The following is a 26,914-nucleotide window of genomic DNA, read 5'->3' on the forward strand; positions in this document are numbered from 1 at the left end:
TGTAAATTTGAATTTCCTCCTAATTCATAGTTCTGCTAGTCGGCGACACCGGACAGTTACCTTGAAGGTGGGCAGCATCAGGGACATGTGGCCTCCTCTGGAGATCAGGCCGAAGGAGATTGGACAGTGCGGTCTGAGCATGCCCAGTCGGTCCAGGCAGATGCCGTCCAGCTGCTCGTTGAGGCCCCAGGCGTGCAGGCAGGACATGAAGAGCTTGGCCGTGTCCATGGTCAGGTTGTACTCCAGCAGGCTCAGAGACTTGGACTTCTCCTCGCGCCTCCTCATCTCCTCCTCCTCCTCCTCGTCTTCGTCCAGCAGGTGCTCCTTGATCGTCTCCTTCATGGTTTCCTTCACCTGGTCGGAACGGAGACGGTTTCATTAATCTTTACAAAACCTCGACAACTTCCGTCTCGACTAGAACAGCTTCCTGGAGAACGTTATTTACACTCAGTCACTCTCAGAATTTAGACAAAACTTTAATCGGGCATCATCCATCTTAACGACTTTTTAGACTCAGAATTGTTCCATTTGAATTCTTTCAGACCTCTTTAATTAATTCTCTTCCTGATATCATGGCTGATTCCTGTAGATAGCAGCGTGTTGAGGTTTGCCTCCAGTTAAGTCACATGTTGTCAACTAACCAATCAGAAGCTTCCAAAGCCATGACATCATCATCTGGGCCGTCCCACATAGTCTGAAGGCATCTTAGTGGATGTGATGAATAGAAATCATTCTCTCTCTCGTTATTCTTTCGTTTAGCAAATAGACATAATGTTGGTGATCCTAACTGACCTGAAACAGGAAAATTTTCGTCTGATTTAACGTCAGACGGTGAGAAAAAAAAGCTCCTTTGTCTTTTTATACAGTGGACGTAAACTTTAAACTGTATTTTCAAGATAAACTTCAGACGTACGTGTTGTTTTAAAGCCTCTCGGTGGCTCGTAATCATCCTAATACTTATTTTTATTCTACAAATTGATCTCATACGTGGGGAGGATTTAACACTATTTCATTCTGATCACTAATTAATGTTACAACTTAAATCCTGACTTGATTTGATTTAATTTAAAGCACGACCAGACTACGTTGATCAGCTGATCTAAGCCCTGCAGCTCTTTCGCGTCCGCCGACCTGCTTGAAGATCTTGTTGGCCAGGAAGGAGCCCCCCTTGTCGGCGCCGGCCTGGCTCTTCTGCAGCGTCTCCGGCGACACCAGCGTGGGGTTGGGTCTCTGGGCCTCCTCGGTCAGCAGCTGGATGATGACCGCCTCCACGTCGAAGAACAGCACGTGCATGTCGGGGTCCGTCAGGTTGGTCTTCATGGCCTGGACCACCAGAGCGTTGTGGGAGTATTTCGGCAAGTTGCCCTGGAGGAGAAAGACGGAGTTCTTGTTTGTACAAAATACGACTTACAACCGAACTGTGACGGCTTTTGGTCAGTCGCTGCTAGAAACTCCCAAAACAAAACCTCCAGCTACAGCTTACATGTTCCTCCTTGTGATTGGCTGCGTAGAAGTTTTTAAACATCTTCAAATCAAGAAAATTTGTACGTTCCTTTGCACAGATGTGAACCAAAATATGGAGCTTAACTGAGAAATATTTGTCGGAAACTATAGACATTTAAAATGGCGTCTGTGAAACCTTTAAATTACCGTCGACTCACAAATCTGAGGCTGTTTGAACGACAGCATCTGAGGAACTATTAAAGATAAAAACCTGAAACTTTCTCTGTTATTTCTCATCATTGATTCAGAATCTGTGATATTGGACATGAAATCATCTCTGATTACGGGGAGTTGGAATATGAAAAAAAAAAGTCATGAAAAGTTCCATCTTTGAGCTCATATTAACAAAACAAACCTGATAAAGCAGAAGTGAACTTGTGATGTTTTGTAGCTTCAGGTCACAATAATACAAAACTAAACATGTAGAAAACTTTAAAAATGAAATATTTGGTCACAGAAATGGGATAAAAATATAATTTTTGTTGAACCACAATGACAAAAACCAAAAATATTGGTAGATGGATCCATTCACGAGCACAAATATAAAGTCAATTTCCCCCAAAGGATCAATAAACTCTCGTTCTAGTTATCTGTTAGTCCACTTGAGTTTGTCTCCAACTGTGATCTAAATCCTTTTCACCTTTACTTTTGTCTTCATGACTGAACCGACCAAAACAAAGAGCTAAAAGAGGCTAAACAGCCGTCAGAGGCGACTCATGATACATGAAATGTATTCAGCTGATTCCTTGTTCATTTAAAGAAGCGATTAAAGCAGCTTTAACAGTTAAATCAAAGAGTTTTGACTGTAATCAGTTCTGCTTCCTTTAATAACAAACTGGCCGATCCAACAGTCCGATGGATCCTCTGTCTTTGAAATGAAGGCGTAAAATGTCTAAAACATTTAATAAATCCTTCAACACCAGCAGAGAGACGCAGCGTCTAATCGCCACCGACGCTAACGCCCGGCTCGATGCTAATTAGATGAGCAGAGACACGATGTGGACGAAGAGGCTCGTTTCATGTTAATGAGCTGATGAGCGCAATTAGACGACCGTGATCCGGTTAAGAGAGAAAACGGCGACGGAGGAAATAAAGACGAGAGGAAAGGGCAGAGTTTTCACCTGCTGATCGTTCTGGGAGGTTTCAGGTTTTCTTAGTTGTTATTTCACGATTTCATCTGGAGTTTAGCCCCAGAAAACCAAAATTTATTGCAAAAAAAAAAAAAAAATAGAACTGGATTTTTAAAAATGTGGCAAAAGAAATAGTTTTTTTTTTAAAAACTGTAAAAACGGCGAAAGTAGCAGCAAACATCTGTAAAATAATGATATTTTTTTAGCAGCTTTAAATACAAGAAACAGGGAATTTTATGCTCACACTCAAATTATAATTAATAAAGATGTAAAAAGTGTTGATGTGGACATTATGTCCTGATTGGACCAGTTTTGTTTGTTTGTTTGTTTTGTTTTTACAACATATAGAATAACATTAGTAGATGTTATCACTTATTTATCAAAACAAAGAAAAATGTTTTAAATTATTTACCTTTATTCAGTTCTTAATACAGAAGCTTTTTCTTTCAAATAAAAGCAAACATCTGTCAAATAATTCTATTTTCTGCTGCTTTAAATACAATATTTGTGTCATTTTAGGGTCACACGTTAAAAAAGTCAATTATTATTTATAAAAATACAGATTTCTGCACCGTTTTGTTTTTTTAAACAGTCAACATGTCAGTAATTTTGTTTTTCTTGTGATTTTAACTGATATCGTCCATAAATTAACAAAGCAGCGAAAATCTTTAAAATAATACTTCAATATCTATAAAATTAATATATTTTTGCTGATTTGAAAACAGGAACAACAGTGTGAATTTAAAATAAAAACAATTAAAAGCACAAAATACCATTTTTATTAAATAATGAATTTTTCACGTGGACATTATCTACAGGTTTTGGTCGTTGTTTTTAGCGTTAAAACGGAAATTATTACCTTTTTTTCAATTTTATTTTAGGCGTTACTATCTGTAACTCAACAAAACAGGGGGAAGTTTTTGTTTTTTTTCAAATAACTGTCTATTAAATGTCTATTAAATGCTATGTTCTGATTTAAATATAGAAAAATACACTGCAAAACAACAAGACCTTTTTTTATGATTTTTGACATAAACATTATTGACAGTTTGGGTTTTTTTCGGGTTAACATGTGAATTAATCCCTTTTTTCTGTGATTTCACATAATTTGTAATTTAACAGGAAAAATCAGTAAAATAACTAATTGTTCAAAGAATAACAGTTAAAAACTATTTTTAAAGAGGGTTTATTACAGCATACGATCCAAAAAAAAAAGAATAAAATCATTTTCAGAGCAGGGCTTGATGTCGTTGTTTCTTCACGTCTATAATTTGTGAAAATGTTTGTGTCTTCTCCATCTTTGCTCCATCGCCGCCGCCTTTTGTGGCTGTTTTCATCCCCTGATGCGACCAAAGCTCAGTGAATTGAACTAAACGTGTCCGTGTGGAGCAGAACCGGTGAAACCAGAATTATCTGTGGACCGCTGACTGACTCAGACACACAAAGACGCACAACGTCACAGTCGTCCCTCAGGGTTCAGGGTTGTTTGGAAACCGGGCTTTAGAAGCATCAGTAGGCAGCAAATAGATGGAAAACCTGCTCTTATTGTGATTTAGCCTCTTTCTCAGGCTGGCGGCTCATTGTTTTACCAGAGAAGTGGTTTGAATCTTGAATCTGATGCAAAACGCCGTCAGAAATGTGAGACTAGAGTCAGACTGACGCGTCCTGACTGAACGTTAGGAGCTCACTGGTTGTTTTCTTACATGACTTGGGTGTTTTTGTGCCTCATCGCCACGTTTCGGTGTTATTGTGCAGCCGCCTGCGTGTGGTTCCGGTGGAGGAATAGTGCCACCTACAGGCCAAAGGCTGCGTTACACAAACAAGCACCAGCGAGGAGACTCAGTGAAGGAAAGCTGCAGAAAACTAATGAATCTTTAACATTAAATACTTGCTCACAAAAAATAAAATATTCCAAAAAATATTCATAGAAGGCCTGATCCAAGTAGAACACAGATTTGGATTTGAAATATGAAAAAAAAACAACCTTGAAACGCCACAAAAAGTCTCGTTTTTGAGCAAAAATGTCGATAATTCAGACGTCAACATGTCAGTTTCCCTCACAGGACGGACAAATTATCAAAATTAATCCATCACTCTGTCATTTTAGCTTCTATCTACAGAAATATCCTGCAGGAGTTTGTCTCTAACGGTCAGTATTTATCCTCTTTTTACTTTCGTTTTAGTCTTTGCCAACTCCCGACAAAAACATCCGACTGTAGCTGCTCAACTCAAAATGCTTTGTAGAGTTTCATATTGAAGATTTTTCTATGATTATATTTACAAAACTCTGAAAGCACGTCAGAAATCTGTCACATTTCTACGTCAGCTGGTAAACAATTAGTAAGTTTGACGAGTTTACAAACACAAAACGTTCTGACGTGTGAAATCAAGAGGAAGTATTTCGGATTTTGCTCCGTTTCTGGGAGATTAGTGGGCGTTCGAATGAAGAACTGAGATAAGAAGAAGTCCTTCTTTGAACGGAAAAGTGAAAAAACAGAAAACGTCATATGTCTTAATCGACACCTGAACTGCTCATGAAACCTGCAGCTGACTGAACGTTGCGTTTACTGTCTCTCGTTTCTGTTTTTTCCTCGTCGTTCACAGATCGGCACGTTCAGCAAAAAAGCCTCCAGAGGACAAACTCAAAGTGACACATCGACTTCCTCAAAACAAACAAACAAACAAACAAACAAGCACACGGACGGACGGCTGAATGTTCGGCCTGACATTTCACGGTCATCATCCGCCATCAGCCACAGCGGGGGAGAACTCACACTCGTAATCTGAGCGGATTGGAGGGAGGAGTGACACCGAGGCGGACGACACGGTTCTGATCATCGGCCTCGTTCAGAAAATAGCTGTGATTACGGCAGGAAGAGCCTCCGGAGACGAGAAACCGACGGCGAGGAAAGAAAGAAGCAACGCGAAGGTTATCTGGCAGAAGGAGACACGAGACGAAAGAGGACGAATCCCAAAGAAGAAGCGACGGGACGCTAAACGGCTTCCTGTCGGAGTCAAACTGTACCAGCAGCCGAGCTAAACGCTGCCCCGACGTTAAATAATTGATGGCAGTTGTTTTCTGCGCTGGGAGTTTCCTCTGTCAGGACGGATCAGATCAGAGGCCGGAGAGGTCGAGCTCAAAACATCTCCAAACTAACGAAGGAACACCTGGAACACAGCGATACTTAACATTTATAGGTTTCCTCAAGAATCCAGAGCTCACCTGTTGCACCAAAGACACTCGATCGTAGAGAAACTTCTGTTTTAGTGCATAATAAATGAGTCGTTTTATAAATCTGCACTGTTTGCACAGTTTTCCATCAATTATTTGTTTGATACAAAGCTCCTTGCAGGACCTAATACAGAATACCAGGATTACAAATTCAGTTTTTGACCCTCTGAGCACCAAAACCTGCAAACATGAGGTGTTATCATTTAAAAATCAGGAATAAAAATCACAAAAATTACACCATTTATCAAAAACAGAAAGAATTACTGAATAATCAACTCTTTTTTTTCATTATTAATGAGACCTGGGGGCTTTTGGAGAAATGTTTTCCATGTTGATTACAGGTTTTACGAATAAAGAAAGAAATTTAACTTCATTTATTGTGTTTTTGTAATGATTTATGGTGTTATATATATTTGTTTTCTCTCCTTCTTCGTGGTTGTTACGTCTCCATAGAGCTGCAGGACTTTATGTTGCGGTGAAAAATTAGCCCACAGTGAAGAAAAATATATCAGGAGCAAAGAAAACACTCTTGACTCACTTTTGATTAATTTATTGCTAACTGTCACGCCTCATCTTTTGTCGGATGGAGGATTAAATTAACTGAGAAAACATCATATAACATCCCTGAACCTCAAACTGGATGGAAATAGTTCGTGGCGTATATGACGGCACCAAAAAAAAAAAACAATAAACAAAAAAAAATGCATTTTTTCGGTGAAGCTGTGTTAGCCTAGCTAGCTAGGTAGTTAGCATACCGTGCTAACACTCAGTGCTTTGTCATTTATTGTAGAAAAGAAGGATTGTAGTTGGTAATAAAGCGCTAAAACACAACCTCAACATTTCACTGTGTTAGCATGTTGACGTTTAGCCTTCAGATTGGCTACGGTTCTTCCAGTGGGAAAGTTTTTAAAGAGATTAAATCCTAACGTAACTCAAAAAAATGGTCGACTAGCAGCCGATCGCCTCCATGCAACAGTAATGCAGTAATTTATGCTAAAGGAGGAAGTATTGAATGTAGAAATAATATCATTTCAGAAGTTGGACATTTCCGTTCTAAATCCTGTTTTTTGTTTCATATTTTAAGAAATATTCTCATAATTTGAGATGGAGGATTTCTGATTTTAGAATATGTTCAGTTTTCTTAAATAACTGATTGAAAACGTCAAACTTTTTCACAATGTTCTATTTTTTATTTTTTATTTTTTTGCATTACAACAGTCTAGAAGCAAAGAATAAATGTTATAACTAACAAAAAGGATCGTTGGGCAGATTTGTTCTTTAAACCTCCAAAGCTTCTCTCTGGAAGCTCAGACAGAAGAAACGCTGCATTTCTTGTTGTTTTTCGTTTTGTTTTTTTCTCCCCTTATGACATTTAAGATGATCCGTCCCTGGGAGACACAACAACAAACACACAGCGGCTCCACCGTTGACCTTTAGCTCATCTCCAGCAGAGTTTTAATTGGACTTCAGCCGTCTGACCGAGACGACCGGTTTATCTGAGAGCTGAAGGTGTCGTAGGTCTGATTGGGATGAATGAGACTGAACCTCACAGAAAATCAGACCTGTATTAATAGAGACGCTACATTAGACAAATCTGACTAATTACCCAACCTGCAGTCACTCGTTATGCTATTTGTTGTTCGGTTGATATTTTACGCTGTCGACACGTAGCTGAAAACACAACTAGCCTCCATGAGAACAGCACAAAAGCTCAGGAGGCGACAACATTATAAGATTTACAACAGATTTAAGACTATTTCTGTGGCTTTAAATGCACCCCAAATATGAAAGTAACTCCATGGAAAGGCAGCAGTAAAGAGCTCCAGCTGCTAAAAGCTCACCAGTCACAACGGTGGTTCGGTATATCCAGCTAATCTTTTCTAAGACTGTGAACTGGAGCAGCTGTAACTGAAACAATTTCCTTTTCAAGGATCAATAAAGTATTTCTGATTATGATATTGTGTGGTTTAAACAGAGCAGCCAGAGCAAACCAGGTTAACTGAAACAAACCAAACAGGTAAAGTGCGCTAACATGCTAACAAACATGGTAAAATTCACTAGCCTATTTAGAGCACCACTGTTTCTAAAACAAAAAAATAAAAATCAGTCTCACATAGCCGCTAGCACAACTTTAGTCTTGTTTAGTTTCCCCAAACAGTCGTCAAACACTTGCTTTGTCCAAGAACTCTCAACTTCTAACAACACCAAACGAAAACACATCAAAGTGGTACATTTGAGAAGCGGAAACCAAGAATGTAGGGATGCAGAGTTTGAATTATTTCCTTAAAAGATATTCTGGAGCTTTATCAGTCAGTATTCAATCAATTAATCAATTACCTGAAATGAACCCAGTACAAACAATTTAAGTCGTAAATGAAGTCACGTGACATACTGGCTGCTTGTCTAGCTGATAAATCTGGATTAACGAACATAAAAGCTTCGGTCGGTGCCTATTAAGCGCCACAGGATACTTTCTCATGGTTGTACTTTACTAGCTAAACTCCCACAATGCTCTCTGCTTGCCAACAAAAATCTGAGTGATGCCTCTTCAGGTCGTTAAAGTGTAAGAAGCTCCACCTGGTGGCGCAACCAGGTATTACAACTAATTATTTGCTTGTTTTCGTGACCGTCGGCGGTGGTCCTCACCTTGTCGGCGTTGTCTGCAGCCAGCAGGTTGGTGGCGAGCGTTTGCAGCTTGTGCTGAGCCATGTTCTTCAGCGCCGCCAGGCTGCGACGGGTCATCGCCTGCTTCAGGTTCACCGCCGAGTGGCTCAGGGCGTCCACGGTGGCCGGAGCGAGCTCGTCGCAGGCGTTCAGGATCTCCACGGCGGTGATACCCATCACACAGCGGTCCAAGGCGCCTGGAAACAACAATGATTGGTTCACCGGGTGTAGGACGCAGGTATGAGCTTCAGTTTTATTTGCCAAGAAGTCAGATTTTGTTAAAGATTTTGATAATGGTAAGGCAGCCCTGATGGTTTATCCATTTTAATCAAAGTACTCGTCTCCTTGCATGCAAAGTATTTTCCTACAGTTGGGTACATCATCCATCATATCTACACATGAAAAATGTACAAGGTCCTCATGATATCTTTTTTTTATCCTTCTTGGACTTTTGTATTTCTTAATGCTTCATTTTCAATTCAGTTTAGTTTAATTGAAAACACTTAGTTTGTCTCCTGGGGGGCCATTCGAAGGCATGTAGAGCAGCAACAACAACTGTACGATAGTCGTAGCAGCCTCGTGGTCGAATATGTTAACTCTGCATCAATTGATTTGATCTAAACTCATCATTTAACTGCGTTGTAGTGCACAGAAGACATGTTTAACCCTTTCGACACTACATCGGGCTGGCATTACGACTCAGCATCCCGGTCCATCGGCTTCGGTATATGGCGACTTTCTACTACATTCATTTTGATTGGCTATCAGTAGGAATGTGAACACGCGATTCAGTCATGAAATAAATCATGCAAGTGAAGCAAAATGACGCCGTTTGACCCCAAAAATCACCAGAAAACGGGATTTTTGATACCTCGTTTCCTAAATGTTTATAAGCGATCAAAACTAACTGACTAATTACAGACTTTCGCTGATGTCTCAGGATATAAGAGCTGATAATTACATTATCCCTGGTAAGCATGAAGTTTACCTTTTCTTATTCACACCTGTATGTATAAGACGAGATATATTTAACCGTCAACTTGTCTACTTTTGATTGATAGCAGATATGTAATGAAGTCTGAAGAATTTGTGAGTGATTAATCAAAACCATATCTGATCATGGATGTTGAAAGGGTGAAGTTCTCTCTACTTCTAGCCACGGTTGTTCTGCTTCTATAGGAGGTAGAGGAAAGATGAACCCACAGTGAGGTAAAACACGTCTCCTGATAGCATTCCTGCTTCCTATAACACGAACCCGACGCCAACTCTATAAAGAGTCTGTCCTCAAAGTTCGGTTGGAAGAACCCGATTTCAGCGCCTTTAAAAAGAGCCGCTTGGCCGATCTTTGTTTCTCCTCATTCCCATCACAACACTCTGCTCTCTGTTCCTATCAGCCTTTCCCCCTCTTGCCCTTGCACTCGCCTTCTATTTATATCAATCTTCCAATCTCTCTCCCTCTCTCTCGGCCCACTCAGTTTGTCTCCAGTATCATCATCTATTGTCTCTTGAATATGATTCAGGTCACAGACAGGCCTCCTCCATCTCTGACTGCAACAATTCTCCGGCTTCACAGAAAGACGGGGAGCTTTAGAGAGACATCATTAGCCGCAGACAGAGCTGACATCGGTATTGCTTCAGGTATTGAGTGAGAGGAGAAGTGGCACCATTATACCTGTATATATATGTGTGTGATGAAGGGCCTGTGAGCCTTGGCCCTATTACATGTCCAACGCCTCAGTACACACACACCTTCCTTAATTTCACACTTAGCTACCCTGCAATCTCCCAGCACTACAGCTCATTCAGGTCGGCACACATCTATACGCGCCCACAACTGGTCCTTTCTCTGGTCATCACTCGAGCTAATGCTACCTCTGTATGCTGCACCACAAACAGCACGGGTTGAATGCAAATGTAGCTGTCTCCGAAACAATTAAGAACATCTTTATTTATGGAGCGCTTTCCAAAATCCGGGTTGAACAGTGCTGCACGAGGCATTGTAGGGTGTAGATACAAACCACCTTCCTTCTTCTATCTGTGTTCATGTTGTCTTTGCTACGGGAATCAACATCAACACCATCCGAGCAACGACATGAAAATCTAAAGTTTTGCAGAGGATTTGGATGGTGCAGGAAGGCAGCATGCTAGGTATACTCCACTTCCTGTATTCTGTACTCTAACCATTTTAACCCCCTCAGGGAAACAATGTGACACTAACCAGGACAACGCAACCAGAGAACCATATTAATCAACCGCTAAAGAAAAGAAAACGGGACCAAGTTCAAAGGCAGATGCCCAAAAGGAGACCACCATCTTCACTCAAGAGCACAAACCCAAATGGAGCGGAGAAAGTCAGAAACCAAACCCCCTCTGGGAAACAATACGACACTAACCGTGACAAGGCAACTAAACGAAGCGTATCAGTCAACCGCCAAAGAAAAACAAAAAAGAAAAACGGGACCAAGTTCAAAGGCAGATGCCCAAAAGGACACCACAATCTCCATCCAAGAGCACAAACCAAAACAAACCCAAACACAAAGGAAAAAGTCAGAAACCAAACCCCCTAACCAAGACAACACAACTAGAGAAGCGTATCAATCAACCACTAAAGAACAGAAAACAAAAGAAAATCGTGACCAGTTTAAAGGCGGATGCCCAAACGGACACCACAATCTCCATCCAAGAGCACAAACCGGACCAAACCCAGACGCAACGGAGAAAGTCAGAAACCAAACTTCCTCAGGGAAACAATATGACACTAATCATGACGACGCCACTACAGAGTGTTGACAGCGTGCGACGGCCAGTGTCCAGTCCCCAGTTCAACGCCTGAGTCGTCGGACAAAGCAAGAGGAGGCATCAAGACAGTTTAACCAAACCTAACCAATTTGCGCCTTGTTGAAATACTGACAATTTTTTGGGACATTTCTGTAAACACCAGCATTTTTAGGCACCTTACTGCCGTTTCTTTACCAGCACCGTTTGCCCCTCAAACTGCTCTTTGGTTCCTCTGTCTATCTGGTGTAGCATGTGTGAGTTACTGGATACCTTGAATTTCCCCGAGTGGATCAATAAAGCATCTTGTCTCACCATCTGATCAGACTTTCAGACTGACAGGAAACGTCAAAACAGCTACTGATCACATTCCTGCCTTCCAGAGGATAGACCCTCTTCATTTCCTTCTGGTACCACCCTACCAGGAGGGTGAAATGTGCCCGTGACAACTCAAATATCATCCACAACCCACATTAGCATGAGACAGTATTGCCGAAAACATGAGCCGTGGCCCGAAGTCCAGGTTGCAAAGTGGCAAGAAAGGATAGACAAGTCGTAAAATCTTCAGAATTTAAAGGAGTAGATAAAAACACAACCAGGACAGTGTTAAAATAATGCTACGTCCTCCTTTGTTTTCAGCTGGGCCCCTAGAATAAAACAAAACGCCTTTGCCTGAGAAACTTAGAGCGTCTGAAATCTAACCGAGAAAGGATCCATGAAGAGCTTCAAAGGTGGTAAAAGCTCAACATCAACGGCAGCTTATAAACATCACAAAACTTGCCTTTCATAACTCAATGCATCGTAATTAGACGAAGCTCAAGGCGTGTCTGGAACAGTCGAAAATGTAAAAGTGGAATTTTGTGTTCAGAAAAATTAAAAGGTGACACGACAGTGGAGGAAAGACTTCCTCAGTGCTGGAATTTATGGCTGAAGCAGCTGATAAAAATAAGGTCGGTGCCGTTTTGGTGATTTGTGGGTGAAGAGGTCCAACCGTCGAATAAAACTGGGCTCAATTCCAATTTTTTCTTTTTTATTATGACCTTTATTTGTGCAGCACTCGGAGGTGCTGCAGATTGGCCGTGATCTTTAGGGACACGTTTCTGGGCAAAAGCGCGTAAAACTAAAATTCCCTACATAAACTACGGCGTTTAGACGTCGGTTTATGAGCGAGATCGGTGCAATAACTCCTGCCTACACTGTGGATCCATCTGTAGAGCGGGTTTCCAGACAAAGGAGGTGGGCACAGATTTTGGTTTTGGTCACCTGAGACAACAAGACTTGAGAAACATTTGGTTGGTTTGTCCTGAAAACTATGGTTCACACGCTAATGATGAACAACAATGAACCTGTTGGTGTTCATACAGGTTTAAAGGTTGATTTTAAAGGAAAAAAATTCACATTTTAACGCCGTTTAAGCACATTTAAGAGTTTAGAATTTGGTCGTTGCCATCTTGGTGTTTTAAAAAAATGGATCTGACTGAAACACACCAAAATCTGTCAATAGCCTCACCTTATCGTTTATTGTACTTTAAATGGAACCATAATTTTAAAAAATTATCACCATGCTGTATTCAGAAGCCTTAAAACTAGCAATTGAGACCATAAACTCATTAGGAAAATGTTTACTGAGGTAACAAATCAAGCAAGAAGTCTGACAGACTTCTATACACTCAGACTTTATTTTGCAACCAGAGGAGTCGCCCCCTGGTGGCTGGTAGAAAGAACGCAGGTTTAAGCTCTTCTACTTGGTTTTACTTTTCAGACTCAGAGGATGCATCAATATTTTATATATTCTATAGTATGGACCTACTAAAACCTCTAAAACCCACTGTTTATCCCTCTGCACTTAGTTTGTTTATACAGTAAACAAACACAAATGCAGCCAACATGAACGCCACCTCAATCCACCACATTTTTAAAAAGTTCACGCCTGAACATCTCGTGTTCGTCTGATTTATTTTTGTGTATTTTATTGAGTAAAACATGTAAAATCTGGGGTCATAACATTCGTTTTTAAGTAGAAAATTCTTCAAGAATGTGGATTCATGTCGAGTTTGCGTCGTTTTCTTCGCACCAATCAGTGGATCGATGTTTAAAGAGCCGTGATTTGAGAAGCAAGTTAGTGATTGATCTGTACACATAACCTTTAGTGGTACAACCCTGCTTTGACAGAACAATCCAAACCAGCTATATGATGGTGCAAATTTGGTTTTTCTATTCTGTTATTCCACCAGTTCTGTTTCCTCTGTTGGCTGAGTATGGTGCCAGTCAGAGGTATACTTTATGAGATTTTTGGGGGATTTATGGCCAATATTTGAACATTCATTGAGCAGGTATGATGGTGAAACCACTCCACTAGTGTCCCAACCAGAAGCTAGAATATTGTCCTGGGCTAAAAGAAAAATCACAGTTTTCCAAATCACAGTGCTTCAGTTTTATAAAAAGCGCTACGAAATATCCAAGTTGCATAGAAACCCTGTGATGGCAGAGCTGGTAGCACTAACGCCTGGTCCTCACCTGTATCCATCTGCCAGACGTAGACGGAGCCGTCCGAGCATCCCACCACCAGGTAGTCGTCGGCCGGGCGCCACTTGATGACCTGGATGGGGAAAAGGTGTCGGGACGCCAGCATGATGCACTTCCTCTCCCGCAGGCTTAGCAGGCCGACGGAGTGGTCGCTGGCCACCGAGCAGACGCAGTGCTGCACCCGGGTCTGAGCACAAAACACAGCGGGGAGCGGTGAAAACCCAGAAGAACTGGAGCTGAAGAAATGCTGGCTGTAAGATCTGTTCTAAAACCTTTAAAGAACGTTATAGTGTTCGCATTTGTGATGTCGGTACCTTCTAATGTCTACTAGTTATTACACTCAAGCTGCAAAAATTCTTTTAGCCAGTTTCACCTGAGTTTTGTTTTTTGTTTTTTTGTTTTTTTTAGCTGTGCAATAAACATTTGTTATTGTATGTTTGTATATTGACAATAAAGGCTTTGTTTCTTTACAAAGTGGAGTCTGAAAATGAAAAACATGTTTTCGTAGTTCAGTCAATCAGACATTAGTTCTACTTTTCATACAAACAGAAATGCAACACAAGCGCTTTATAGATAAATAAAAATATAATAAAACAACCCTCCACAGTCACATGATCAACTTTATCTACGCTATGAGGAAACACCAGACGTGATTAAATGAAATAAAATGAGATAAAATAAGTTAGATCAATAAACACATTTTTAAAAAAGACATCTGTTATTAAAAGAGATGAATTTAAGGGAAAAAAACAGAATAAGAAATAATAAAAAGGAAGTAATAAACAGCACAATAAAAAAAAGACTAAAATAGGTGCATAAATAGAGAACCCAATAAATAAAAGAGTCGTAAATGAATAAAATCTACAAAATCAATCAAAAGCCTGATTAAAACGGTTTGAGTTTGCTTTTAAATATATTCGATATTTCGGTTTTTGTGTCAAATCTGCTCAATCGGTTAAAAAAAGTTCAACAAAAAAAGCTTTTTTCCTCCATTTTTGGGACCAAGTATTCATATTAAAGTATTCTATGTGTTTTATGTTACTGTGACATGCAGCTAATTATGACATATTTAATAAATCCAGTATTTTAAATATCAGACGGATGAATCCATATCGTGTGTTTTTTAGCTGCAGCTTGCTTTTATTTTTTAAGGTTTCATTGATTAGATTTCTGTTAAATGAAACAAACACACCCGAGTCTCCATTAAAGCAGGAAGCAGGTCTGTCTTCTGCACCATGTGTCTGATTTCCATGGCGACGACACATTCCTCATCATTTACCGTAATGTCATTTAAACAATACAGTCTGTTTGTGCGACGGCATCAAAGCTACTCCCACCTCGTAACATTTAGATCTAATGTCAAAACCAGACGAAGCAAACGGAGGGATAACTTACGCTGCAGTTCTCCGGAGGGACGATGAGCTGAGTGATCTCCCCTCCGTGGACGCAGAAGATGTGCTTCATCTCCCCGGTGAAGATGTCCCAGACGATGACGGAGAAGTCGACGCCTCCGGACACCAGGGAGCGCTGGTCGTAGCGCGGGGAGATCTGGTAGGGGTACAGGACGCAGGTCACCTTGTTCCGGTGGCCTCGGAGGGTCCGGTGGGGAGGCCAACCTGCAGGAAGACGTTTAAACGTAAGAGACGCGACTGTGTGGAACGATTTAGGCCAGAATGATTAATGCAGCAGCACAGGAAGAAGCTGGAGGTGAAACTTCACTCTGATTGAATCAGAACTTGTACAGGTTTGCTTTGCTTTGCAGTGTTTAACTACAGAAAAGTCGCTGCAGCTCAAATGTTTCAGAACAACTTCTGCTCGACCAGCCGTGATTTCACAGCACAAAACATACAGTCGTCCTCAGATGTATTCATACCGTCACATTACAGAAGGAAAAAAACAGCTTCAGTCACTGGAATAAGCTGAAACTGACAAAAGTAAAAATAAATAAAAAAATTTGTGAAAATCATGACGTTGCTTTGGAATTGTGGTTTAACAGAAATATATTTAAAAAAAAAATAAAATAAACCAGCCTGATGGGACCCGTGAACTACTATCTAGTTGAACAACCCTTTGAGCCAATCAGGTGTTTCCTGTAACTCTCAGTCAGACGTCTGCACCTGTTGACAGGTGTTCTGGTTTCACTGCTCATCAGTAAAGTGCTCTAATTGGTCCGGGACAGTTTTGTTTTTTTGTTTTTTTAAATTATTCTTTTCAACCAAAATTCAAAAGCAACGTCTTATTTCACTAAATTATAATTTAGCAAATTCTTATTTATTATTACTTTTTTCAGTTTCCAGTTATTTATGTGACTATTGTGACCTTTGCCTTTTCTTTAATGGAAGGAGATGAACAGATTTAAGGAAGACTGTAGATATTTATCAAGATAGTTGTGGTATTTTAGCTCGTCATTATATAACACATACACCTGCTGGGATTGTGGGATGGATTCAAAATGCATTTTTCTTAATTACAATTGGAGAACCATCTTGAAACTCCACAATTTTACTCTGCTTGGAACAACCAATGCAGTAAACATTACACAAAATGCAAAGTCTCCTCCAGACCAGTCGATTGGTGCAACATGACTACAACGTGTTTATTCCTGTAAAATCTTTCATCAAAAAAATAACTTGCAGCTAAAAATGAAATCCACTGGAAGAAAAATATGCAATACTTCTCTCTGCAGTGTAGTGAAGTGGCAGCACAGGCAGCACCATCACATAGAATTACTTCAGAACTGGACCCAACAACCTGAGTAACGTACTTTTTACTTTCCACCGCTGCTGACGTTCAACTGGTGGTTGTGAGGGAGTTTTACTGCTCTTTACTGTCACATGACTAATTATCCTGCCGTAAAAAGCTTTCGTAATAATAATAATAATAATAATACTAAATGTTGTGTTCGTCCGTCCTCACCTCTCCTGAGCATGTGCTCGCCCTGCAGCAGCTGGACGATGGCGGTCTGAGTGGCAGGAACCAGGATGATGCTGCCGTCCTCTCTGCCACAAACCAGGCGACCCTGAGACGGGATGTAGACGCTGGCCGTCACCTGGGGAGACGAACATCGAGTCAAGAACACAAAAATAAAACAGCACAGAGAGTATTTCAGTTAAACAGGAGATGTTTTGAGCGACTTTAATCACCAGTTACCCGTTCAGCTAAATCAACACAAACCACTGAGTTCGTCCATCTCAAACCATCAGGGTCCTTCTCATCGACCGTCTCTTGAGTTCCTTAAAACTTTTTTTTATCATTAGTTCTGGATATTTTTAAACCCTATGTATAAAATATTTAATTAAACTGTCGAACACTTTTTGAGATATTTGTGTTTGGCTAAAATTTGCCCATCGAGAGTTTAAAATTCAACAAAAACAACTTTTCTTTTCAGTCTTCTCACCAAGTATTTCATATTAAAACTATTCTACATGTTTAGTTTTGTATTATTGTGACCTGCAGCTACATGTGGTTCAGTAAATATCACTAGTCGACTTCTGCTTTATCAATTTTTTTGTGAATGAGCTCAAACATGGAACTTTTCACGAAATACTTAATTGTTTTTCCATATTTCAACTCACCAATAATCACAGATTATTTGATCTACTGTCCAATATCACAGATTCTGAATCAGTGACATGATGAGAAATAACAGAGAAGGTTTCAGGTTTTTATCTTTAATAGTTTCTCAGATGTTGTCGCTCAAACAGCCTCAGATTTTCAATTTGCTGGAGGTGGGTTGACGGGTGATTTTTATATTTTATGCTATAAAAAAATTCAGACAAATCAGAGATGGTGGAGCAGAAATGATCTGAGATGGATTCTTCTTTCCATTTTTTTGTTAATAAATCAGATTCTAAATGCATGTTTGCATATTTGACCACTTTTCCGGGCGTTCGAACCTTGATGGGTTCTTCTTTTCCGGGCAGGACGCTGAGCTGGTCGATGATCCCGGCAGACACGGGGATCAGCTTATCAAACGCCTCCTGGAGACTGATGGTGGACGAAACCTGCAGCTCTGCACCGAGAAAAACAAAACAGTCAAAGGTTTAAAAGCACAGAGACATGAGGAAGTAGTTCAAGAAAGATCCTTTGAATGATCTGTCTAATATTCACCGTACTGGTCTGGCATTCAACATAACTCTCTGTATCCCCGCCTTCTGTACGATATTTAAGTTTTGATTTGTCTTTTGCAGCTTATTTCTAAAATTCCCCTGAAGATGCAACTGCACTCTGCCTTGTAAATCTCTAAGCAATGATATAAAGCATTATATTGAAGATCAAAGTGGAGAAAAAGAGCAGAGGCAGCATTTCAAACAGCAAATGCCATGAAATTAAGAATTTTTCAGACTGTCTTCAATTAAATCAAAGCATCACAATGTGAGATACGCCAAACTCCTTACGAGGTTTAACTGTTTCACAAGGAAACCTTTGATTTTGGCGAAAAGAAAAAGGTTAAAACACAAAGTTAAAGGCTCGATATCATCCTGCTGCAAACAGAATCTCTGAAACGCATCTTTTCCTTTTGACATTTCATATTTGGCCACTAGATGTCGCTATGTGTCCATAGCGAACACATTCAACTCACTACCAAAACCTCAAGAAAAGACAGATATGCAGCAGTGGCAAAGAGTTGGGACCATTTTCTAAACAAGTATGGACAATATGTGAACAAACAAGAACAGGAATGGATAGAATTTACTGTTTTTTAATGTTAAATTAATATTAGTGTATTAAAAAGCATTTTCAAATTGCCTCACTTCTGTCAGTTATTAACAACAATCAAATATCTGAAGGGACAGAAGTATGCTGAAACTTCCTGGTTCCTATTACGATGCAATATTATCTACAAAAAGTGAATTTAAAGGATTTTGTGACTCCTATATTACTTCTGTTTGGGTTGTAGTTTTGTTCCCTGTAAGTTTCTGACCTGTAGTTTCCACACTCTGATGGTTTAAATGGTTAAATGGTCTTTTAGCAAGGCTGTTTTTGTTTTTGTAAAGGCCAATAGACATCAACAAAGGGTTATTACAAAGGGATTTCTTACTTAGATTCAGATTGAATCTCTACAAGAACAATGTCAAATATTCAAATTTCCTAATGATGTCGTCGCTGGGATGGTCGTGTTGAAACGTACAAATGTTAAACTAATTTTTTACCTTTAAGGTGTTCTCTACACGCTACCTGAATATCAGCGCTCTGGGACTTCACCCTTAGGAGGAGTTTGTTCTTGAATATGACAAAAATCACAACAACAAAAAAAAAAATCGCACAGCTGATTCAAAATGGCGGACTTCCTGTTGACTTTACAGTATGGGTCCATGAGGCTTTTTTGTGCGTCTTGATGTGTTACATATGTCTACCAAATTTCGTAGATGTAGGTTAAACATACTGCGGGGGCTAATGGATAAATTACTGTAGGGGGCGTCATAGAGCCATTTTGCCAAACAGGTACACATTATCACATACGTTCTCTTAAATTAAGTAAATTTTTCTGCAAAACACGACGACAGCAACTGTTCTTGTAGCTCAGAAAGACCAACATACATCTGACTCTTCCCCATTTGGGCTTTGCGTGATGCCATTTTTCTACCTGAGGAGGTGGACAGCGGCTGCAGAGGCGAGGTGTCCGGGATGCTCCACAGCGACAGTCTGCCGGCAGAGTCTCCCTGGATCAGCAGCTTGTGGAAAGGCTCCCGCCGGCCGAAGAAGAACCGAGTCACCGGAGGACAGATGAGGAGCTGGAGGGAGGCGGGACGGGGAGAAAAGATCAGCACCCGGAAACCAACATCTCCAAACCCCAGCTGGCTTCATCAGTATTTTCCCCTTCAGGGCTCTGCAGTAACGTTAGTTTTTTCCCAAACAACAACAACAGTTTAGCTTTTTTGGTTTAACTTCTGAGAGCCGAGTGAAGCTGAAATGGTTGGTTTTGCTCTGAACTTCAAACAAACAAACATCACACAGCAAACTGCAGAGAAGCAGAACCACAGATCTCTGATTCACCAACATGAGAAAACAACAAACCGTCGCACAGCAAACACTGGCTGAGTCCAACATGCCGTTTGGCTTCTACCGCTGCTGGCAGAACGGAAACGGTGGTACAGTAAGAGTAAAGCACAATACAGTCGCTGTAGAAGTCAACTGATTGGTGAAGACGGGCGGCTATGATGTGATGAGGGTCATGTGACTGATGGTCGAAGGTACCGCCCACTGAGGGCAGCTGATCGAATATTTACACCCCTAATTTCCACTTCACACCACAACATAACAGCTTTTTCGTATCAGGAAGTGTATTTGAGGACACCTCATGAAAAAAATAACTAAAAAATGACATTTATTTGCATAGATATCAATTACTTTCTGTTCCAGTGGTGTTTTCAGTCTGTACATGAAGCCTTTCTTTCATCGGTCTTCCTAAAAAAAGTAAAAAAAATATTCCTGGGGTTCCCAATAAACAGGTTTTAAAAAGATTTTTCTTAAATTGAAACGGTTTTTGAAGAGGTACCAGCCATGCTCCTGCTTTAGTTCAGCTCTAAAGCTTTGAGTGTTTCCAGGAACAAAGTGGCACCAATAATACTGACATTAAAGAAGTTTGGAAACACCGTGAGTCGACCTAGTGGTTGTTGTCCAGTCAAGATGGGTAACCAAGGAAGAAGATCAGGAAAAGACCCCAACAGTCCTTCATAAGTCCTTCAAGAGATGAGAAAATCTCAGAAAAAATCAGGTCTTAAAAGTTGACCAGCTCATGACGGCCTGTTTAAAGTTTGTCAAACATTATTAAGAGTTCAAGAAAAGTTGTCTCAGGGATTATCTGATTATCTGGGCAGAGCATCAAGCACTGTGTCTGGCTAACATCGTTACAACCAGTGAAGCACGGTGGTGGCAGCATCATGCTATGGAGGTGCTTCTTCCTGTCTCATGTCTTTACATTTCGGTGAATGTCTTTGCGCTCTAACTACAGATTTCTGAATGTCTATCTACAGAAAATAACAGTTTTCATGGTCATGTGCGCTAACACATGTACAATGCCTCCATAAACTCTGGACTAACTGACGTATAACTCAGGTATTGATGGTAACACCTCACATAAATCTGTCAGACATAACCAGCTTTAATCAGTCACATGACCTCCATCACATTGGTCCCTTCGACGTCTTCAGGAGCCAATCAGGTGTCTTTTACACCGACTACCGACGTCTGCTAACAGGTGAGTTTCCCTTCGTTCCTCTGAGCAGCAAGATGAGTTGAAACGTTCGTCCACTGCGGGAGATCATGGACAAAATCAAGAGCCATAGACATGGACGGTTGTGTAAAGTCTATCACTCTGGATGCATGAGGGCGTCATGGGTTCAGACGAGAGGCAGGAAACTCACCGACGGAGGCTAAAGTAGGGTTTAGGCTGATTCTGAACATCGTGACGAAACTCAACATGACTACGACTGGAGTTAAACTGTCCTGACATTCTACGTTTCAACAATCAGTCCGGAGGTTACTGAAGAACAACGGTGGAGTTGGGAGGAGAGCAGCATCCACCCCAAAACAGAACCATACATGTCATCACTAAAGCACCAAACATTTTATCCACAGCTGAAACTGTTCTTGCTTTAGGAACAAAGAATTAAGTTTCTTTGATAGTTTGAACACCAGAGATTCTTTCTTATTTGGTGAATAATGTTGCACCAAAAAAGAAATACAGGATGGAGCTAAACAAACATCCTGATGGAAAAAAAAGCAAAAAAAAGCTCCATAGTTCGGTTTAGGGCTAATCTAAATGTAACATAATGCTAAGCTGAGTCCAACTTGTGTCTTCACCTGCTTTAAAAGGCTGTAAATATAACAATAGACACCAATGTCCGACTCTCCCTGAAGGCATCATTGGTGTTACAGTCGTTTTTACACGTGAAAAGTCATGAAAATAGCTGGAATGTTACATCATGTGGTACAAGATCTAGTGCTGATGAACCAAAAACTGATCACTGCCCAGTTTATACACATCTACAGCTGTTTTTATCTGGATCAAACAGTCCTAACATGCAAATAAACAGAACTTTATGACTTTATAATCAAAGAGAAGTAATAAAATTACTCTAGAGCTGCAATGATTAATTGATCAGCGGTCAACGAATACCAGTAAACTCTTGCTATAAATCTGGTTTCTTTCCTCCTCTGATGTTGTTGTGGACAAAACAAGACATTTGAAGAAGTTATTTTGGGCTTTGAAGCCACTGATGGATCATTTCCACCAATTTCTGACATTTTATAAACCGTAGAACTAATCTATTAATCTAGAAAGGTTGCTGGTTTTTGAATCCTGCAATGGCATCTAAGCTAAATGACGGCAGTTCTGTTTCAGGGTGGACTTCCCTCCTTATTCTTCTAATAATCTGGACGGACAAGCAGCAGCTGGATTCATGCTGCAGCAGCGACTGAACATCTGTCTGCTTGCTGGTCGTCAACACCCTGATTATTACTCTGACAGCTCCGCGGCTTCACTCCTCTCCGGGTTATAACCTCGCTGCGATCCAAAGGCTGAGGACAGAATTAACTAACACATTAGCATGCAGGTTAACCTACCAACGACAAATAATTCTAGCCCTGTCAAAAGGCATAAAGCTGATCGGATGTCCTACGAAAGTGTCTGGAGATTTGGACGTTGCAGCAGGTGGAGGGTTGCGATGATCCGCCGCGGTGTTAATGATGAACGGGGTGAAAGCCGGTGAACCCGCCGTCACTCAAAGAGGTAGAAAAAAAGCAGGAAGATGGCTGACGTGTGGAGAAACAGCCGGGTTAGTTCGGCTCGTCTGGACGCCGTGGACGAGCCGAGAGGGAATGCAAAGTGCCACCAGATGTCACTCAAACGCACACAAACCAAACCACATCTGTATGTGAGATGTGCAACAACTGGATCCAACGTCAGGGTAAAGTGTTGAGAGAACAAAAGGCAGAAAGAAACAGAGAGGACGTAGATTCATGGTTTGTTTGGAGTTTCTCTGTGCAGCAAAGTTTTCTGCTCATCTGGATAAAATGGAAAAACTCCATTCAGAATTATGTAACGTGTAATTATTTTGTAAATGAGAGACTTCAGTTTAAGATTTATTTGAGAAACAGATTAAAAACGTTTTAATAAATCTGCAAAATGTCTCAAGGCTTTTTCCCGCCGTCATTACAAACTACTGAAACTAGTGAAAACAACGCCTTTATTTAATTTAAAATTCAATTTCTAATGCAATAAAATGCACCAAAACAAAGAAAAGTGCAGGCTGGATAAGATTATGATCCACTTTTAATACTATTACAAACCGTCAGTGTGGTTTCTTGTTTGTGAAAGTTTCCGGTTTTTAATTTTTGTGAGTGTTGACGTTTAGAAAAACACGATTTGTGTAATTTAATACGGTTCAGGAGTCGCTTTTAAACTATTTAATTAAAATCTGCAGCAAGTAAAGCTCTCATAAACAATATGTTTAAAAAGTTGGGATGGATTTTAGTTTGTACTTTGCTGTTTCTTTGAGCGATACTTCTAATTGTTTCAAAATAAAAGCCTTTAAAAAAAGGAGGATTATACAGTTTTAGGCACAGTAAAATATTAACTTTGTCCTTCATAAAGCAAACATGGAAGTGCCTTAAATGTGCATTTTATCCAACAGCCAGCAGGGGGCGACTCCTCTGGCTGCAACAAGAAGTCCGATTCCATACAAGTCAATGAGAAAACGACCCGACTTCTTACTTGATTTTCTACCTCGGTGAACATTATTCTAATGAGATTTTTGTCTCAACTGCTACTTTAAAGTCTCCTTCAATACAGCAAGATGTGCTTTTAGGAAAAGATGGTTCCATTTAGAATAAAACAGACGATAAAGCAGGTCATATTTTAAGGCGGGGCTAACTTGTGATTGACGTCACTACTGTCCCACGGTGCAAAGAACTTGAGTTCCTCAAGCTACATCCAATTTCAAAAGCCAAATTTAAAACTCAAGGCATCAGAACGGTAGAATACAAACCAGTGGGTGGAGTGAATGATTTAAAGCTACCGAAAAGTCTTTAATGTGACACAGAAATGGCGACTTGCAACTAATTTTAAATTAATGGAATTATTTCGCAGCTTAAAGCAATATTTCATATAAAACACTCGCCGACTCTGTTAGTACATTTAGTTCTATGTGTTAGTAAATGAATATTACTCTCAATTTAGCCTTTCAAACAAAATTCCAGCCAGTGGAGACAGTAAAAGCCCAGCCAGCAGGCGTCCAAAGGGCAATTAAAACTTCACAAAACCCCATGTTCAGGATGTTAAAGGTGAATCACTAGTTCTGAGACGATGTACATTTCAACTCCTTCATGCTCCTGAAATGTCCAGTTGGCGTCATTAATATTCACAGATAAATGTTAAAGCTTTTTGGTCCCTACTGAAGATAAGAAACTAGTTTTAAACCTAAATGTCACCGTTTTTCTATCACTTCGCGTCTTTGGTTTGTCATAAACTCCGAAGCTCGGCGGGTCTCAGTTCGGTTAAGAAGCAGCTCGGGGGGACTTTGCATGCATCTTCATCGGCATGAAGACGGATGAGGAGGGTGATGGTGCTTTTGGAGGAGGAGTTTTGTTTTAGTGGGAGGAGAGCATGAAACCAGGTGAACCAGAGTGAGTTCAGTCTGTCAGGCAGGCAGGAAAGCAAAGAGCGGAGCAAACAAAACCGTCAGTTCGACTCCGCCGGCGTCCACTCAGCGGCTCACGCTTCCAACCGACGCAACAAAACAGCTTTTTGTTTCTTTAACCAGGCTCAAGTCATTCCTGCTTCTACTTCTGGTAATAATCATCCTGTTCCCCTGTTGGTCTGCAGGCCTAACGAACTCTAGTAGCTACAAACTGCATTTTTATACAACATTACGTTGATTAAGCTTCAGGACAGGCAGGGTGTTTGAGACGGCTGTTCATCAAGTTATTCAAGTTATTTAGTAACTACGGTGATTATTAAATTAGCTGCTCTAGGATCTGTAAACACAACAAACAGCCTAATCGGTGACAAGTGCAAACTAAAATAAAAAAAGTTGTCCAGCAGGTCGCACTCAAGGCAGGAAACTGTTTTTATCAGCGTCAGGACACAACATTGATTTAGCAAGAAACAAGTAAAAGTCAGTTTAAGCTGCGTTTTGACCAAATAACGACATCGTTAATGTCTGTAATGTAATGTTTGATTCAATTTCTGTCTAATTCTAATTAATTAACAAAACAATGTGTTGTTTGTCCTTTTTACTGTCCCATTTGAATTAGAAGTTAATTAAAAAATACATAATAATAATATATATGTGTATATTTTAATACATTTTTAATTGTCATTGACAGTTTTTTCTTTATTTTGTTTAGCAGTAATAATCTATTTACTGTAATACTTCCTCAATTTATTCCATTAATTTAAAACGTCCATTTCGTGGCTGCACATCTTGTTTTTCTGTTGTAATAATTCTGTTGTCTTTTAGGCAACACCTTGCACTATTAGTACATACTACCTCAGTTGTAATAATAATAATCATCTATCCATTTATTATAAACACTGCAATCCTTTCTTTTCTCTTTCTTTTATGAGACTGATAAAGATCATTTTGTTTTCCTGAGCAACACTAGTTAACAGTAATAAAGAACAGGACGTTAAATCCTCACGAAAACCTTCCAGACTGCACATGATGATTGATGCATGTTTTCAAGTTTGAACCTGACAGAAAACAGAGCAAACACTAATCCTCTGTACGGCTACGTTCCTCCTCAAAACATCTCCATATTCATTAGTGTGTTCGTTTGAAACTGTCCTCGTTTGTCGTGAGCCGCTGAGTGGACGTCGGCGTTTTCACTGCCGTTCTCGCAGTTCGCTCCTCTCGGCGAGTCGCCACCTTCTGGCTGAGCTGCAAAGTCACAAAAACTCAAAACTGTCTCAAACAAACATCTCATCATTTTGTTTTGCTTAATTAGAGCCTTTATCACTGGCGCCAAACTTTCAAAAAAAGGACCATAGCGCAGCTTTACATGCATTTGTGCTTTAAGTTCAGATTATTTCTGATTTCCTTTCTGGCAGGTTTCAGTCTGTTTCTATCAACAGTCATCTTGAAACCTGCTGAAGTGACACAAACCATCACAATCAACAGCTGACTGGTAATTTCACTCATTTGAAAACGCAAAAGCATCAAATACTCACTGGTTTAACTTCTCCAATGTGAGGATTTCTTTCCTCTCTTTGTTTTAAACATGCAAGAACGAGTCAGTCAAAGGTTCGCTCAGTTTCCACCCTTTTTGTTTGGCTGCTCATCATTTGTTAGATTTAATTAAAAATGGAACAAAAGCATCTATTAGCTCATTAGCCACATGGACAATAAGTGCCAAAGTTTCTATTTGCACCACTGACTCTCTAAACTAATCCAGTTATTAATCTGCTCAAATAAACACAATAAATACATTTTTCAATTTTCACTTCTTTAAAGTTTGTAGCTAATTTACTAAAACGTGCTTAAACTCCGGTATGGTCCTTTAAAAACACCTCATCTATCAATGGCTCGCACTCAACATCAGGTTTGACTCTGTTGGTGCAGGTTTAATAATGTTGAGATAATCTAACGTATTAATTTGCAGGGATTATGCCAGGTTTAGTATTTGCAGCTCAGTCCAGACGGTGAGACTCTTCTTCTTCCTGCCTGTAGTTGTCGGTATGTATAGTCTGGGGCTTACAGGCGCCTCTAGAGGCCGGTGTCGGTATTGCACCTCGGGGGTGTACAGCTCCAGGTCGAAGCCGCTGGCGGGGAGGCACATCACCTCCACCAGCAGCTCCTCCTCCTCCCCCTTACCTCCGTCCGCCGCCCTCTGAGAGGACGAGGAGGTCAGAGGAGGGCGAGGCGGCAGCGGTCGGAGGACAGAACGACAAAAAAAAAGGAACAGCAAAAGTAACAAAAGGACACACAACAAATTATACACAAATAACAACAACAACAAACTGAAGGCACCAAATGAAAGAACACAAAACACTGCGGGTCGAGTTCACACACACGGATTAAGGCCGATTCTTCCCCGTCTGGTTTGGATGTTCTCAACACAACAACAACACAATCATGTA

At 40.3% G+C, this 26,914-nt stretch overlaps 1 protein-coding gene across 2 annotated transcripts in view; it reads right to left on the bottom strand.

Annotated features, from left to right (window-relative positions):
* Nucleotides 1-26,914, bottom strand: part of wdr7 (WD repeat domain 7) — a 126,123-nt gene that overhangs the window by 92,906 nt on the left and 6,303 nt on the right. For both annotated transcript variants that reach the window (XM_008295957.1, XM_008295956.1), the window contains exons 7-14: nucleotides 19,418-19,565; nucleotides 17,727-17,842; nucleotides 16,747-16,879; nucleotides 15,226-15,446; nucleotides 13,822-14,017; nucleotides 8,512-8,726; nucleotides 1,132-1,365; nucleotides 61-354 (exon numbers count right to left, since the gene is read on the bottom strand). In XM_008295957.1, the coding sequence (XP_008294179.1) occupies nucleotides 61-354; nucleotides 1,132-1,365; nucleotides 8,512-8,726; nucleotides 13,822-14,017; nucleotides 15,226-15,446; nucleotides 16,747-16,879; nucleotides 17,727-17,842; nucleotides 19,418-19,565 (1,557 nt within the window). The remainder of the gene's footprint in view (nucleotides 1-60; nucleotides 355-1,131; nucleotides 1,366-8,511; nucleotides 8,727-13,821; nucleotides 14,018-15,225; nucleotides 15,447-16,746; nucleotides 16,880-17,726; nucleotides 17,843-19,417; nucleotides 19,566-26,914) is intronic.

This window comes from Stegastes partitus, unplaced genomic scaffold (assembly GCF_000690725.1).
Source record: "Stegastes partitus isolate 25-593 unplaced genomic scaffold, Stegastes_partitus-1.0.2 Scaffold1091, whole genome shotgun sequence".
NCBI classification, from domain to species: domain Eukaryota; kingdom Metazoa; phylum Chordata; class Actinopteri; family Pomacentridae; genus Stegastes; species Stegastes partitus.